At 40.7% G+C, this 14,698-nt stretch overlaps 2 protein-coding genes and 1 long non-coding RNA gene across 6 annotated transcripts; 1 reads left to right on the plus strand and 2 right to left on the minus strand.

Moving 5' to 3' along the window:
* Nucleotides 1-2: 2 nt before the first annotated feature.
* On the minus strand, nucleotides 3-2,908 carry LOC124194736 (DDB1- and CUL4-associated factor 6-like). Its single transcript, XM_046589055.1, has 12 exons — nucleotides 2,708-2,908; nucleotides 2,561-2,617; nucleotides 2,404-2,501; nucleotides 2,195-2,312; nucleotides 1,954-2,132; nucleotides 1,616-1,900; nucleotides 1,370-1,556; nucleotides 910-1,306; nucleotides 735-854; nucleotides 421-667; nucleotides 241-346; nucleotides 3-177 (listed from the first exon to the last, which is right to left on the minus strand). The coding sequence occupies exons 1-12, from the start codon at nucleotides 2,775-2,777 to the stop codon at nucleotides 152-154; spliced, it is 1,890 nt and encodes a 629-aa protein (XP_046445011.1). The 5' UTR covers nucleotides 2,778-2,908; the 3' UTR covers nucleotides 3-151.
* A 51-nt stretch (nucleotides 2,909-2,959) lies between these two features.
* On the plus strand, nucleotides 2,960-3,330 carry LOC124194748. Its single transcript, XR_006875050.1, has 2 exons — nucleotides 2,960-3,133; nucleotides 3,232-3,330. It is a non-coding gene; the product is annotated as an uncharacterized LOC124194748 (long non-coding RNA).
* Nucleotides 3,331-4,889: 1,559 nt separating this feature from the next.
* Nucleotides 4,890-14,552, minus strand: LOC124194742. 4 transcript variants are annotated; one of them, XM_046589067.1, is made up of 5 exons: nucleotides 14,021-14,492; nucleotides 13,303-13,369; nucleotides 12,214-12,743; nucleotides 11,646-12,131; nucleotides 4,890-6,436 (listed from the first exon to the last, which is right to left on the minus strand). In XM_046589067.1, exons 1-5 carry the CDS (start codon nucleotides 14,105-14,107, stop codon nucleotides 6,296-6,298), a joined length of 1,311 nt encoding a protein of 436 aa, XP_046445023.1. In that variant the 5' UTR covers nucleotides 14,108-14,492; the 3' UTR covers nucleotides 4,890-6,295. The 4 variants fall into 4 exon arrangements, with proteins under 4 accessions (XP_046445023.1, XP_046445026.1, XP_046445025.1 ...); XM_046589070.1 differs by having other exon boundaries at nucleotides 13,307-13,369; nucleotides 14,021-14,090; XM_046589068.1 differs by lacking the exon at nucleotides 4,890-6,436 and adding an exon at nucleotides 9,277-10,727 and having other exon boundaries at nucleotides 14,021-14,552.
* Nucleotides 14,553-14,698: the final 146 nt, after the last annotated feature.

A 14,698-nucleotide genomic window follows, 5' to 3' on the forward strand; every position in this document is an offset into this window, starting at 1 on the left:
TCTTTGTTAATACATCAACTGTATGTTCTTTAGACAAAACCAATGACTTCTAACAATTTATACAGACTAGATTATAGGACATCTATGATCATCGCAGGGAAAACGTATGCAAATACTGTGGTGGATTAAAAGTTTTCATGATACCCGATTGTTAATCGGAATTTGTTCGATTGTTTCCTGTAAGAGCACCATATCGTCAGTTGCATGACTGTAGGCAATTAATACAAAAATATGTTTTACCTTGTCGAAATCGAGTCATTGAAGCCAACATTCGAATCATATACGAAGCGGGGATCGTAATTGTGTCTCGCGTTTCCTCCAGCATGCGCGCGTTACGGGCTACCAACTAAAAAGATACCAAAACGCAATAAATAGTAATGATTTCTAACAACTGATATTTATAAATTTAATTATAAATACCTCTTCAATATTTATGTTATTTTCTGAGTCAGAAGACGGAGTCCATAGTTTGATATCATAATCGATACCGGAAGTGGCCAAAATAGGCTCATAAGGATGAGGTCGAACTCGATTGACCACACGAGTATCAGCCTGCAGAACCGAGACGACTTTACCAGTTTGACGGTTCCAAATGAAAACGTGGCCACAATCTGAACCCGACATGACGTGACACCTCCCCCAAAAACAGGCTTCATTTATAGCAGTCCTATTTTTAAAATAAGCAAATATTATAAACGTTTGAACTGCAAAATAATTTCAAAAATCCAAATTACCGAGAATTTCTATGTCCAACAAATTTCATCTTTGAAATCGGTTGGTAAAGCATTTCACAAGCGTTATGCTCATCTTCATCGTCCTGGACACACATCATTTCATCGCCTCCCAAAGGATCCCTTATAAAATTAATCAATTTAACAATAGCGAAAGTAAGACTTCGTGAAAAAGTACCTTAGAACGGGATATCCATTGGAACTTTGTTCGGAATCTTGTCGATTTCGGAAAGGAGGAAACGATTCATTTCTGTCATCTGAATAGTTTGTGGAACTATCGTCCATACCACCATCCATGTTCTCCGGCTGATTCTCCGGATTATTTTCTGATCTTCCAAGTGATTCATATGTTACAAAATCAATTTCATCTCTGCTGTTCACATCATCGCGAACATTGGAATTAGCCAGGGAAACATTGGCTTCAGCAACGGGAAAAGAGGGATCTTCTGTTGGGTTTTCGAAAGGGCTCGATGGGGAGGCGACACTCGGCGAATTTAGGCTTGTCATGGACCTCAAAACATCCGCCATACGTTGCATGAAACCTTCGTGAACTGTAGGTCGTGCTTGTCCAATATCTGCGAAATACGAAAGAATACTTCTATAACTGAATAGAGGTTTGAAACGCAATAAGGCATTACCAGGAGCAGCTCTACTCATTCCGGCGGAAGGCCCAGTATCAGACCAATCGCCCCGCAAACGAACACGTTTAAAACTATTGCCTTGACGAGCACGTCGCCGAGACAAGGAGTTTGTGTCTGCATTTCCACTGAATTGCTCATCCAATTCGAATTTAGGAATACTTAAAGGTAAATACGAAGACGGATCCTAAATTAATGAAGAAAATAATGAAACCTTGAGCAGTGAATATTTAATTAGTATTTTACCTTGACGTCAAAAAGGTAAACACCTTCGCCCGAGAAACTCGCAAGGACTTGATCACCTTCTGGGCTAAACTGGACGGATGTAGTTCGATATGAATGGCTCGACAATGAGGGCACTCTCATACTAGACACGATCGATTGTGTTGGTGAACCTAAAGAGCCAACGTTGAGTTTCCGACGATCCATGACATAAACTTGACTGTCGGATGTTCCTATTGCAAATTCATGTGGAAGGACGGGATTAATGGCTGCAGATGATAATGACGATTGACAGATGAAAAGTATATTCTAAAACGAGAAAACGTTAGAATAAACAGGCGAGTGATTGATCAATCTCATACCTCTTTGCAACGTAAAGTTGGGCAAGTTTTGGTTGCCCTCAAATCAAACCATCTAGCAGTTCCATCTTCTCCTACACTTAAAAAAGTGTTTGGCTCACTTTCCACTGTGATAACTTCATAAACAGGACCCTGATGACATCTGAAAACATCCTGTAAGCTGCCATCCTCCTTTTCCAAATCTGGAATTGTGATGTTTTTGTTTTTTAATAGTTGATTGATGCATGTGAATTGAAAATATTACCTGAAACCATTACGACCCCATCACCTGAACATGAAACGGCTTGTCTGTCCCCCGTCTGGGGTAAAAACTTTGCACTCATGATGTTAGTTTTGTGAAGGCCCTTGACTTGCATGGTCATCTATCAGAAGCAAAATTTGTATTCAGGCGTAATTATAAAACACTGTGATGTGTTTAAAGTGGTTCATTACAATAAATTATTATACACTTACTTGGCCATCAATCCATCTAGTTACAGCTAGTTTTCTGTCATCTGATCCTGAAAGAATCAGATCTCCTGACAGATTCCATTGGATGGTATTGACACATCCTGAGAAACCAATGATCAAGCAACATCTTAACTTGAACAAATGTTACAATTTTCTTTACCAGAATGTACTGCAAGAGTCTTGAACTTTGTTAAATGGCGAATAGTCCATTGGCTGTCTAGAATAATGTACAACAAAAAAATTATTTTATGGTCTTTAAAGTGTTTTGTTTGAAAATTAAAATGGCAATTATTGATCACTCCATTACCTGTTACTGCTCGGTGGAGATCAAAACGCGTATCCAGATTAAACTGGGCACTTAAAATCGACCTAAACATGGTCACCGTATGACAATAATTTACGAAAACATAACGGTAACAAACTGAAATATGACTCGACGTTTGGTAGATATCAGCTGTTCTAGCAGACGAAAATGTACCTTGGTCACTCTCTCATTGGCTGATTTTCACTCACGATTTTCGTGTTGCCTCTTGCTTGTTATTTCTTCATCTCGTCAGCACAACTAAGGGTGTCCCTAAACTATGGACTTGGACAGTCCATTTTGGACTACTAAACTATGGACTTCGATCGAAAACTATGGACTTCACCAGATGGCGCTGCCTGTCAAAGTCCATATTTTAGAACCTGAACGCTCCACCAATGGCCATACTAAACTATGGACTTTTCCTGAAAAGTATGGACTTTATCCAAATTCAACATAAAACATAAACTACGAATCGTTCTATCATTTTTTTGTTTTAAATATTTAACGTCCGTTCAATAAACTACAAGAAGCCACGAGCTTTCTAGAGCTGGCGGGACACTTACTTTTTTAAAGCCAAAATTTGTTTGGTTCATAGTTTTTTATTATAATAATAGTATCAAATGCCAGAACACTGCTTGGTAGAATTCCGTCGGCGGTAGGATATATTTTTGTAAAATATTCTATTTTTTTGTTAATTTCTTCTAAAGTATTATTTTTTATTAATTCGCTGTCTTGCTTTATCCGATCTATAAAACGATTTAAATACAAGATGTTTTTCCGTGTTAATTAAAGGCAAAATCTCTTATATATTTTTAAGCTTCTATTTGCGAATTTAACTAATATTCCTTCCTCCTATATCCACATTACTCTCACTAAGTTTACCCGGTTCTAAAGATAAAATTGAAAATTCGGGTTGTCCAAGTAAAGCACCAATTGCAAGAGAAGCATGAGCTACATATCTTTTTTGCTTAATTAATAGGTTTAAGCTTTCTATCAGATGATGAGCTATGCTTTTTATATCTTCGATTCATACTTAAGATCTCATTTTTTTTTAAATTGACTTTTGCTTTTATATAAAACAACGTATAGGGCAAGAACAGTCTTTAGAGACATAAGCGGTTCTGCAGCACATTTAAAATTAATTCCCTCTTTTGAGAAATGTGTTCATACTGTGTACCTAAAAGATCAATAGCTCCATTATTAACAAAACCACTACCATATCTTAAAAAAATAAAGGGATAAACATAATGGGTATAATGGGTAATGCGAAAGCCAAAAAGAAAGCGGAAGTTGCGGATTATATGCCATCGCATTTGCGACAGCCTGGGCATTTTCATTTAATCCATCTGAATTGAGGTTTGATGGGTCAAAAATGCGCTCCCATCTAATGAAATGCATTTCCGACGGCGCAATCATTCCTTTTCCAACCGAAGGACTCCGAACGCGTTCAAATTGGAGACCAAAGAAACAAATTTCCATTCCCCTCTTCTGTGTGTGTCGGATGCCCGACTTTTGATTTCATAAACTCCTTCCTAAAAAATTTCACGTTATGGTACAGTGCAACATTTGCAAAGAATATTTCCATCCGGAATGCGAGAACATACCTGAATCTGCCATCAAGTGCAAAAAAGTGCTCTGGTATTGCTCATCTTGCATTTAAACGTTAAATGACTTTGTTTTATTTCTTTTCTCAAATGTCAAATCAAGAATAATAAAACCTTTTTTGAAATGTTCAAAATGTACCTTGTAAATCGTGTATTAATATTCGCAATACACCATTCGGAATGAATTTGTGGTTTGCTTAAATTTAATTAAAAGATATATTCATTTAACCTTTTAAAACTTAAGCGAAAATATTCGGATCTAAGCCAAGTTTATACATTTAAAGTCCATACTTTAGACGCCAAGTCCAGTGTTTCGGATATAACGCCATCTGATGGAGTCCATAGTTTCTGCAGGTTAAAGTCCATATTTTAGGTCCCCAAGTCCATAGTTTCGGACAGGCAGCGCCATCTGGTGAAGTCCATAGTTTTCGATCGAAGTCCATAGTTTAGTAGTCCAAAATGGACTGTCCAAGTCCATAGTTTAGGGACACCCCTAATTGTGTAAACATCCACATATTTGTATTCTGCTCCAAAGCCAACTGGGTTATTTTTAACATGAAAACAAAAGTTCTTTGGGAAACTGACGAAGAATAAGGTGTATTGCAACAAAAACACGACAATGACCAGCCTAAAATTATCAATATCAGGAGAATGGCATATTATATTTACAGCCAGTTAGCAAGTCTGTGTAAGTTTGTTAATATTGTGATTGCGGATATTTACAGCAGATGAAATGTTGCAGTCCGTGTGATATCCAAATGTGTTTGTCTGCAATTGAAATTCAAGATCAAAAGATAAAGAAAAGAGAACAAGGTTAACAAACTTATTTAGACATGACCGAATATTACAGAGGGTCGACGGAAACAAAACGGTTGTATTTTAAACCCTCACTTTCATTCTCCAGACAAAGATAATAATGAAGCGGAATATTTCTACACGTTCACATTATTAGATACACAATCTCGTAATAACATGGACAACAATAGGGTCAATTTAGTTGCAAAAATCGTCAACCCAGAGTCGAAACTCGCACGACCCAACAAAAAAATCAAAGCTCTTCTTCATCAATTTATCTAGAATAATTTCATCTTTAGCTTTAACAACATCAATCTCAAAAGAGATTGAACTGTCAACACACCAGATCTCGAGGGGCACCAAAGTGATTTTCTTCTACCAGCACCAATTGGTCAACGAAGAAGCTCCTGACGATGTCAAACTATTGTAAAAATAGAAACGCATTGGACCAGCAAAAACGTGACATCCCTGCCCAACCAAGTCGGGAGCTGCTAATTGTTTCTGAATGATCATGTCTGCTCGCTGACCCCAAAAAGATCGTTCAGTCACGAAACAGAGTTGTTTGTTCCGCAGCGTCAGAGTGTTTCCTTTGCGGCCGGACACGCTGCGAATGCAATGTTGGGATCCTTCTTCCAAATCAGAAACGGTGACGTCAAACACTACGGAAACGGTGTCCACGTTCATCTGTGAGCGGCTGCCACTTCGGCTGCGGAAGGGAGACATTGGCGACGCGTTGTTGTAGTCGGATGGAAATGAATTGACGGTGCAGACCGTGGGGCTCGAAATAAGCAAATTGTCTAGTGCTCGAACGATCTGTTGTGTCGAGGGAGGTGATCCTGGTCGTGAAACTGGCTCTGATTGGCTGTAAGGCGCAGGCGGACTAATGTCACGTTTCGTATTGGGCAATTCTTCCAGAATGAATTGAAGTTCACGCTCCGTCCGGCTATCGATCGAGTCTTGGCGGCTAACGCAGCCAGAAGTGATGCTGTTAAATTCCGGCGACCTCATTTCCACCGATCCGGAATTCGGTGTACGCAGTGGCGACGGGAAATCGCGGATAACATCGGGAGCACCTCCGTCAGCGACGTCACTCATTTCTTCGGTCATCGTGAGCTGTGTTCTTTTTCCCGACAAGTTGTACGATGATTGGCCGTCGGGTGTGGACAGAATTCCGCGAAACCAAAGCCCGAGCTCATCGAAGCAGATGTGAGCGTAACCTTCGATCAATTCCGGTTTGGCAGGTTTCTCCATCGCCAATTGTTCTTTGAAAGAACCGAAACTGCCAAAACTTTGGCTGCGTCTTCTCCGAGTGTAGAGTAAAGACATTTTCCACCTAGTTAAGAAAAATACTCAATTATTATTCTAATTTTCAAGGATTCACGATTAAAAATAGATAGCGACAGATGGTAGGATTGCACGAAAACATGACCTTGAATTGGGTACTATAGGGAAACAAACTCCATAGAAAATGTTGTTTAAACGAAAGATAAGCAAAATCATTTCCTCCCTATGCTGACTCCACATTTTTGTTATTTTTTCCAAAAGAAACGAAGGTCACGGGACAGACTTGACACGAAAAAAAGAAACGAAAAATCTTTTGCTTAGCAAAGTCTCTTACCCGATTTGGCAACAAGGTCACGACGTCTATACTCCTCTCTAATTTCCAAGTGATTTAAAAAAAAAAAACCAAAACCCAGGCAGCAGACTCTCTTTGGATGAAACGAATATTACCACACACGGTTGAAATGTTCACACACTTGCGTCAACGCGCTGAATATTTCGTTTCGTTCGCCGTTGACTGCCAGTTCACGTCTGGCAGTGTCATGTTGTTTGCACGCGGGACTCTCAACGTCGCCATCGGTCCGCTATTGGCCGAACGAGCAATCGACACGCCTCCGTGATAAAAATGCGGCTTCGTCCTTGAGCGGTTATTCTCTCTCCAGCAGAGGAAGTATTTTAGCACAAAACCCGTATCCCTCATCGTCGTTTGAATGTTTTTGAAGGTCTCGTTCAGTTTTAACTCGTTCCACCAAGCTATATGCTACGACGACTACTACTAGCCTAGTATATACTTGCAGACTCTCACAGTGCAGCTGAACTGAGTCGAGAAAACAAGAAACTTAACAACGCAATGACCTCGTTGGGTTCGCCAAAGAATTCGCCATTTGCACACCACGGAATTTTATGCAATCAGCCGGCGCCCAACAGTCAGACACATCAATATATAGTCATAGCAAAGCCAAATAACTAACCGTCGACTCTCACGAACAGTACGTTAAATAAACAACACACATCGAGTGTAGTAAGTACTGGGCTGGGGGGGGGGTTGAGCAATTTAGACATTTTGGACGAGAAAGTATCTTAATTTCTATTGTATTTTTACCTTGAATGACTCTGAATTGATGAACGGATAGTGTAGGCTGAAATCAAGGCTTTGAAATCTCCATCAAACACAAACAAATAGTCACGTTTTTTCCAAAACAATTTCCATACGGAAACTGTGGGGGGATTTCGACCAGCACATGGCGGACGGTAGCGACGCCTAGCGGCCAACTCATCAACTCGGTGTATAGATTTCAAACAAAGCACTTTGTTTCTTTCTTTTTTTCCAACGAAAATTACACGCATACACACACTATAGGAAAAAAAAGAAAAAAGAAATTGAGTTCTTTTTATGGGTAGTGCCCCCGAGGTTTTACTAGAGGGAGACAACAACAAAGTAGTAGTAGTGTACGTGAAGAAAAGAGAGGGGAGAGAAAAAGGAAGTCAATGATAATGGAACATAATCACGATAATCGCGAGAGGGGGAAAGGGCCGCCACAGAAAAAACTAGGTAAGCGATTTCTCGTTGAAAAAGAAACAAAGAGGTTACAGAGAAGCCCAGCTCGTAAGAGAAGAGAAAGATATTTATGACCGCAAAGATGAAGTTCCATGTTGGTAATAACATGCCATCAGAGCAGTAGTAGCTTTAGCTTAGTAGTAGCACGTGAGATATTTCGACAAAGTAGCGAAATCAATACTTGGCAGCAGACAAAACAAGAAAGGAAAATGCGAAACACGAACACTTTTGGGCTTTAATCACGTAATACCTGGACTATACTACCCGACACAATAACCAGTCTGAACCATTCTTCACATTTTATTTCGCAACAAACAAATATATAATAAACTCTGGCTGTGCTGCTGCTGACGACGACACAAATGAAATTTCTAGGAATATCCAACCGTTGGCGTGGCGGGTCAGCGATAAAATAAAACCCAGCTGCTATACGACAACAAAATAATATGCCACTTTTGTGTAACACTCGGATCAATACACCACAGTATGTGTGTGTCTACACCTTTAAATTTGAGTACCAACCAAATTTTCGTTGGAGTTTTTAATCATGAAATTATGGTCACGGTCTACTTTTGTGCGTAACGCAATTTATTATTAGGGAAAAAAATAAACGACTTTGGCGTGACTAGGAGCCGTGTCATCAGGTGACCCTCTAGTAAAAAGCAGAGAGGTGAGGACTAATGGCCAAAACGACTTGGAGAGAGTTTGGCGCCAACCGAAAAGTAACTTTAGGGCATTGTTGTTTTTTATTTAAAAAGAAGAAACAAAAAGAAAATTATCGACTTTTGATTGGGGGGGCCTGGAACCGTTCCAATAAACTTTGTCCTTCGACCAACAAATGTGAATTTCTTTTTTCAATAATAACATGGACTTATCATCGGTTGCAATCGTTCTTGGATGGTAGTAAATATCGATCGATAATAAATCAGCAAATGGAATAGAGCCGTGATTAACCGGCACATCAAAATGATGGAGCAATTGATGATTGCAACTAAAAAATCACGCAATTCTGCCAAAATAATCGCCAGACGCCAGTCGTTGCTATCGATCGAAAATGGGAATTTGCGTGATGCATTCAATCCATTTAACTTTGACGGGAGAAAAATCCTTGAAAAATAAAAAAGAAAGATTGTGATTTCACGGCCTCTCTTATTCTTTTCTCTTCCGGGCTCATCCGTGCACGGAAGTGCACACGTAAACAAGGTTATTTTCCCCGGCATCCATCGATTTCCGACGACGGCGACGGCGGCTGCTTCCGTCGTCAGCTGTTGAACAACGCCCACACACACACACATTTTCGGATCGATTATTCGGCGGGTCCCAACAAAAAGATGTTCATCGTGACAATTCGTTTATTTGAATTGAATCAACACACAACAACATTCCATCGAAAAAAAAATTCTTCGTGTTGTAGGTAATGTGGTAATTATATAAGTATACACACACAGGTGACATTCAACAACAACAAAGAAAAAAAGTCCAAAAAAGAAATCAAAACGAGACACACCAAGGCATTTGGAACTGGTGAAAAACAGAAAAAGACGCACTTATTATTATATTTAGTATATAAGTTTATAGAATAATAATCAAATGTGTTTCCTGCTTTACTGTACAACACACACCCGCACACACACGCACACGCATTTGAAAAAAGACTAAATAATTGACTTTGTCGCGCAGACAAAGATATTCTTTCCAATCCAAATATGACATAATTATGTATAAAGTTATATGTAATATTTATAATAGCGTCTTTCCTTATCAAATACAACACGTTTCTATTTCAATGTGCGCGCCATCTTCCACCTAAAGCCGTTAAACGAAAAAAAAGGGGGGGGGGAGGAGAGAATAATATTTCAAAAAAGAGATCGAAAAAAGAGAGAATTTTTTGTTAAATCAGTGTGGCCTTTCAAGCACTTTTTCTTTTACTTTGTCACCGCCAGGTTAACCACGGATTTTTAAAATAGAAAAAAAAAATTATTATTATTATTATATTTGTACTTGGATTGGTTTCGAGTCGTGTGTGTGGAAGTCTCTCTCTCTCGATCATTTTACAGATTTCCCCAGACCATCCAGAGGTCTCATTTAACAATCTCCCTGAATTCATATTTGTTTTTTCTATGTTTTCTTTATTTTTTTTTTGAACCCGTAAACCCAGAAAATCAATAATAAAATAAAAAATTGGCTTGAGAATTCACGACATTAAAATATTCACACTTTTTTTTTCGTTTTTTTTTTCTTCTTCTTATTGGACCCTTCCAGCTTTCGTCTTGCAAAGTGAAAGACTGTCAAAATCACGATACATGGATAATCAAAATTGACTCCCGTGCATCGGCGACTGTGTTTGGGGTCTTTCCAATTTTTTTCCTTTTTACGAATTTTAATATTATATTTTTTGTTTTTAAATGGAGTAGTATACAAGCGAAATATTTGTATAGAAATAATAATATCGCGCCCGCAAAGTGTGTGAGGGATCGGGAACGTTAAAAAAAGAAAACACAACAACGAAAAAAAAAAAGTTTTTCTTCTCTTCAGGGCGCTGCGAGATGCACGAATAGAGCGCGTGATTTTTCCTTCTTTTCTTTTTCTAATAAGGTAGTGGTGATGGGTGAGAGCCACCCGGGGCAGTAAACGAGCGTTCAAAATATTTTTCTTCTTTCTTTCTTTTTAGTTTTTTCTTTAAACGCCAAATTCTTTCGAGAGAGAAAAAAACGAAACATTTTCACCAGCAGAAGAGGGAGAGTTCGCCGTCGTGACGCCAGGTCGATACGGATCGGTTCTTCATCTAAATTCGGGAAAAGAATACAATATTTATATACAGTGGGCGAATATCGGATCGATCCAACACACACACAAATAAACAAATAAAAACGCAAATCGACTTTCAAAGTCGTTTACTATTTCAGTTGTCTGGGAGATGACAGACAAGGAGTTTCCCATCATTGAAACTCTTTGAAAACCCACCAGAGACACATCTTAGAAATCCCCTGATGAATCGATTCACGAAGAAAAAGTCTTTTCCGATTGGTAAAAAGTTTAACCCATTTGATATCCTGGGGCAATTCCATGGCTTCACTCTGATAAATGTCAACCAGGATTTAAAAGAAAAATCAATAGACATTGATTTTTATTCTACGGAATCAGGAAGCACTCTGGGATGATTGAATCCAATATCGTGTAAATACTGGACGCCATCATAGTCTCCTCTTTCCAGGGATACCACACACACTATTATCTCATCGATTTTTTCACGCTTTGTCAATGCCAACTACAAACAAAAGAGAGAAAAAACCGGTTGGCTACCACCACCACCAACAAAACAAAAAACCGGTCGTTATTTTTTCGAAAATCGCAAATCAACAGGTGAAGACTTATAGGTTAAGAATTATTATTTTTTTGTTGTTCCAGCCGATGGCCACAAGCCAAAAGTAAAAAGGTAAAAAAAAGAGGCACGTGACGTGAATGCCGAATGAGCCAATCGACTTCATTGATCATTCCAGTACAAATGTAACAACCGACACACACACACACACTGCGGCTTAACCTTCCAGTCACCTTCGCCGGTCCTCAATGAAGTCCCCCCCCTCCTTCCCTCCACATATAAACAGAGCCGGATGAGTAAAATTGTTTACACAAGGTCGGATATACAACCGCTGTTTGAAAATGGCGGCGGAGGAGTTAATAGAAAATTTGGTAAACTGACCTGCTGCATCTTTTCGAAATCCAGGCAAGGACGCTGGATGTGGTGATGGGAGCGATGGGCGTGACGGTGGCGTTTGCGGGGCGATCCGATATTGTTGCCGTTGGCGACGGACAGAGCAGCCGGTTCCGCGTGCAACGACAACATGGCTGCTGCGCTCAAGGGAGAGGCCATATCTTCACGATCGGCCAGGAAGAATTTCGGCGGTGGGGAGAGAGAGCGTGTCGGCCGGTGAGCACCCTCCGGTGGCGACGTGCGGAACTCGAGCGGCAGAGGCGAGTCCTGAGGACCTCCGACCAGCGACTGAACCTCGTCGTCCGATGAGGCCGAACAGTCGAACGCAGCCCCGACGCTGCTGATGCTCCGTTCCATCGGCTCATTTTCAATCATCAAGCCGTGATGCAATAAAACGGCCGAACGCGGACGACTTTTCATCCGCTCGCTCAAACGCCGGTGGTTCACTTGGCCCCACTTTCGCTTCTCGGGACCCTACACAAAATTTATAAAGGCGTTTCTTTTGTTTAGAAAAAAAAAAAGGTTTTCTTCTCTCCCATTGAATTTCTCTACTAACCTGCGGCTGAACAACTTTTCGAGGTTGTTGTTGATTGTTGTTGTTGTGCTGATTCGGGCAGAAACGGGGTGGACCGAAGGCACTGGGACCAAAACGTAGAGCCGTTCCAGAAGAAGATGCCGCCGGTGTCGTGAGTAAATCGTGAGCCATCGATTCCTCCTCGGCACCATTGATGCATTCGAGTTCTTCTTCGGAACTGTGTTGATCGCCCCAAGGGCCGTGATCTGAATCCGATGGCAGAGCAGAGTCCGTGACTGTGCAGAATTCGATTGGACTTTCTGTCGTCGATTGGCGATCGTCGCCGCCGTCATCACCAGAGGCCGAAAGGGCCGCAACGGCCGCCAACGTGGTGGCCATTACAGCGTCAGTGTAGCGCTCACGCAGCAGAGTTCTTTCGCTGCGGCGTTGCCGTTGTGGCACCACCGGCCGAATCGAATTCTCCTTGCCACTTTCAGACCGGGTCCTTTCCCGAACGGCACGTCGTGGCGTCAAATTGTCCATCAACTCCTCACGCTCCATGTTGTTGTAAACTGAAATAAAAACAGGAATCCAAATCCAAGAGTTGGTTAGCAAAATAAAACAGAAATGGACCGTGAACACACATAGAGTAGGTTAATAATCGATCAAGTATTATCTCTCTATCGATGACGAAATACCCCCACAGGGCTTTCCAATCTGGGGTCCTCGGGTCCAAAATGTTTCTTGTAAAAAAGGCCCAAAAATGTAAGTCAGTCACTAGCCCCATCACAGATTTCTTTCTCTTTAAGGGGGGGCCAGCCATATTGGACTTTTTTTTCTTTTAAATAAATAAAATAAAATAGTTTTTTTCTCCGTTGGGGGCAGCACACAAAGGCCATTTCAAATGAGGAGAAAAAAGAAGTTGGAAAGCTGCCCATCTCAATTGCGCAAAGACTTTCATCGTGCACAGCTCTCTCTCTCTCTCTTCAGGTGACACTTTCCCAATCGACGCCTCTATAGTTGAACGAACTCTTCTTTTATAATTCCTTAAATTATTCCCTCATCAGAGAGAAAGTTTCCCCAAGGTCAATTCATGTCAAAATAATAAAATATAAGAAAAACAAAACTTACTGGCTGGCTGGTGGTGGTCACCAAGTTCGTCGTCCGATTCCGTTCCCGAATCCCGATCGAGCTCCGACTAGCCAAATAAAGAAACTGTCACTTAATAACCTTTTTTTGAAACTGCAATTTAAATAGAAAAATAAAGGCACCCTAAATGGGGAGGACGACACATTTTGGATACACACAAAGTGAACGAGAGAAAAAAGGTATATAAATTATGCCGAGCGTTACACACACACACACACTGCTGGTGGTGGTGGTAGTAGTAGTCTCGTAGTATTCTCGTAGTATATAGTGACACAACAACCAACCCCCGTTCTTAAAAATATACGAACGAGAGAGAGTCGGCCATCTTTTACGGGGCCGGCCGCCAAGAGGGGCGGAGAGAGAGAGAAGGGGCCTCGTGAAAAATAATTCGCTCACGGTCTATTTCTCATCGGGTGATTGTGCAGAGACGGGCATTCGACGAGTAGCATACCAGACTTGAATTTCTACTACATTTCCGGTAGATAGACCGGCTGCAAAGCGGTTGAAATTGTCCGTTTCACACGGGCGCCTTTGTTCTTTCTCTCTCTCCCTAGCTCGGCTCTTACCAGCTATCCTCCGCCATCTTGGGGCCGGCCTTTTTTTCTTTTTCCACTCACACACACAAAGCCGGCACGAAATCAACTTTATTAAAAGTCAACTTTATTTCTATTTTAGACTGAAAAAGAATTAAAATTTTTACCTTGTCCGAGTTGTTGAGGTTGTTGGATTCTTCGTTCAGCGACTGCGATCGTAGTTTCAGAGTGAGATGGCGGACACTCAACATCATATACTTGGTGCACAGACAAGAAAACCGGTAACGAAACTCTTCTCTCACACACACACAGAGAAAATTGTTGTTTTCCCTCAAAACGAGATAAAAGCGTCAGCAGTTCATGACAAAAACCAAAACAGACGACGTGCTCAAAAGGCGAACAAAGGAAAATGGGTGACGAATCGAATCCAACGTTTTCTGACGATGGAAACTGGTAGGAAATGTTGAATAACACGACAGTGTGTGTGTGAAATTAATCTACACACTTGAGAAATCAGTGAAATGTTGCCTTGGTTCTTGTTCTTTTGTGTGTGTGTTGGTTGTACAAAAGTTAATTTTCTCGAGACGAAAAACAGACACGGTGCGGCCGGCTCGACAGCGCCGTCTACAAATGAAAAATATACGCGAGACCCTCTACTACTAGACTATCTATTCCAAACTCCGCCCACTCTGTCGTACGAATCAGCTGATCCTCTCTTTTTCACACACAAAGAAACTTTTGGGCATCTGCGTATACCCACATTTCAACTCTTTTATTCACCACTCTACTCAATATTTCAGCAAGAAATTATGCCCATTTATTCGTTCAGACATTTCTGATTTCAT

This window comes from Daphnia pulex, chromosome 5, assembly GCF_021134715.1.
Source record: "Daphnia pulex isolate KAP4 chromosome 5, ASM2113471v1".
NCBI classification, from domain to species: domain Eukaryota; kingdom Metazoa; phylum Arthropoda; class Branchiopoda; order Diplostraca; family Daphniidae; genus Daphnia; species Daphnia pulex.

Coding starts and splice junctions, on each gene's coding strand:
- LOC124194736 (XM_046589055.1), bottom strand. CDS start 2,777: ATGTTTAGGTCGATTTTAAGTGCCCAGTTTAATCTGGATACGCGTTTT. Junction 1,557..1,615: donor TTTACCTTTTTGACGTCAAG/GTAAAATACTAA, acceptor TCATTAATTTAG/GATCCGTCTTCGTATTTACC. Junction 178..240: donor AATGACTCGATTTCGACAAG/GTAAAACATATT, acceptor GTGCTCTTACAG/GAAACAATCGAACAAATTCC.
- LOC124194742 (XM_046589067.1), bottom strand. CDS start 14,107: ATGATGTTGAGTGTCCGCCATCTCACTCTGAAACTACGATCGCAGTCG. Junction 13,370..14,020: donor ACCTCAACAACTCGGACAAG/GTAAAAATTTTA, acceptor TTATTTGGCTAG/TCGGAGCTCGATCGGGATTC. Junction 6,437..11,645: donor ATTTCGAAAAGATGCAGCAG/GTCAGTTTACCA, acceptor TTTCTTAACTAG/GTGGAAAATGTCTTTACTCT.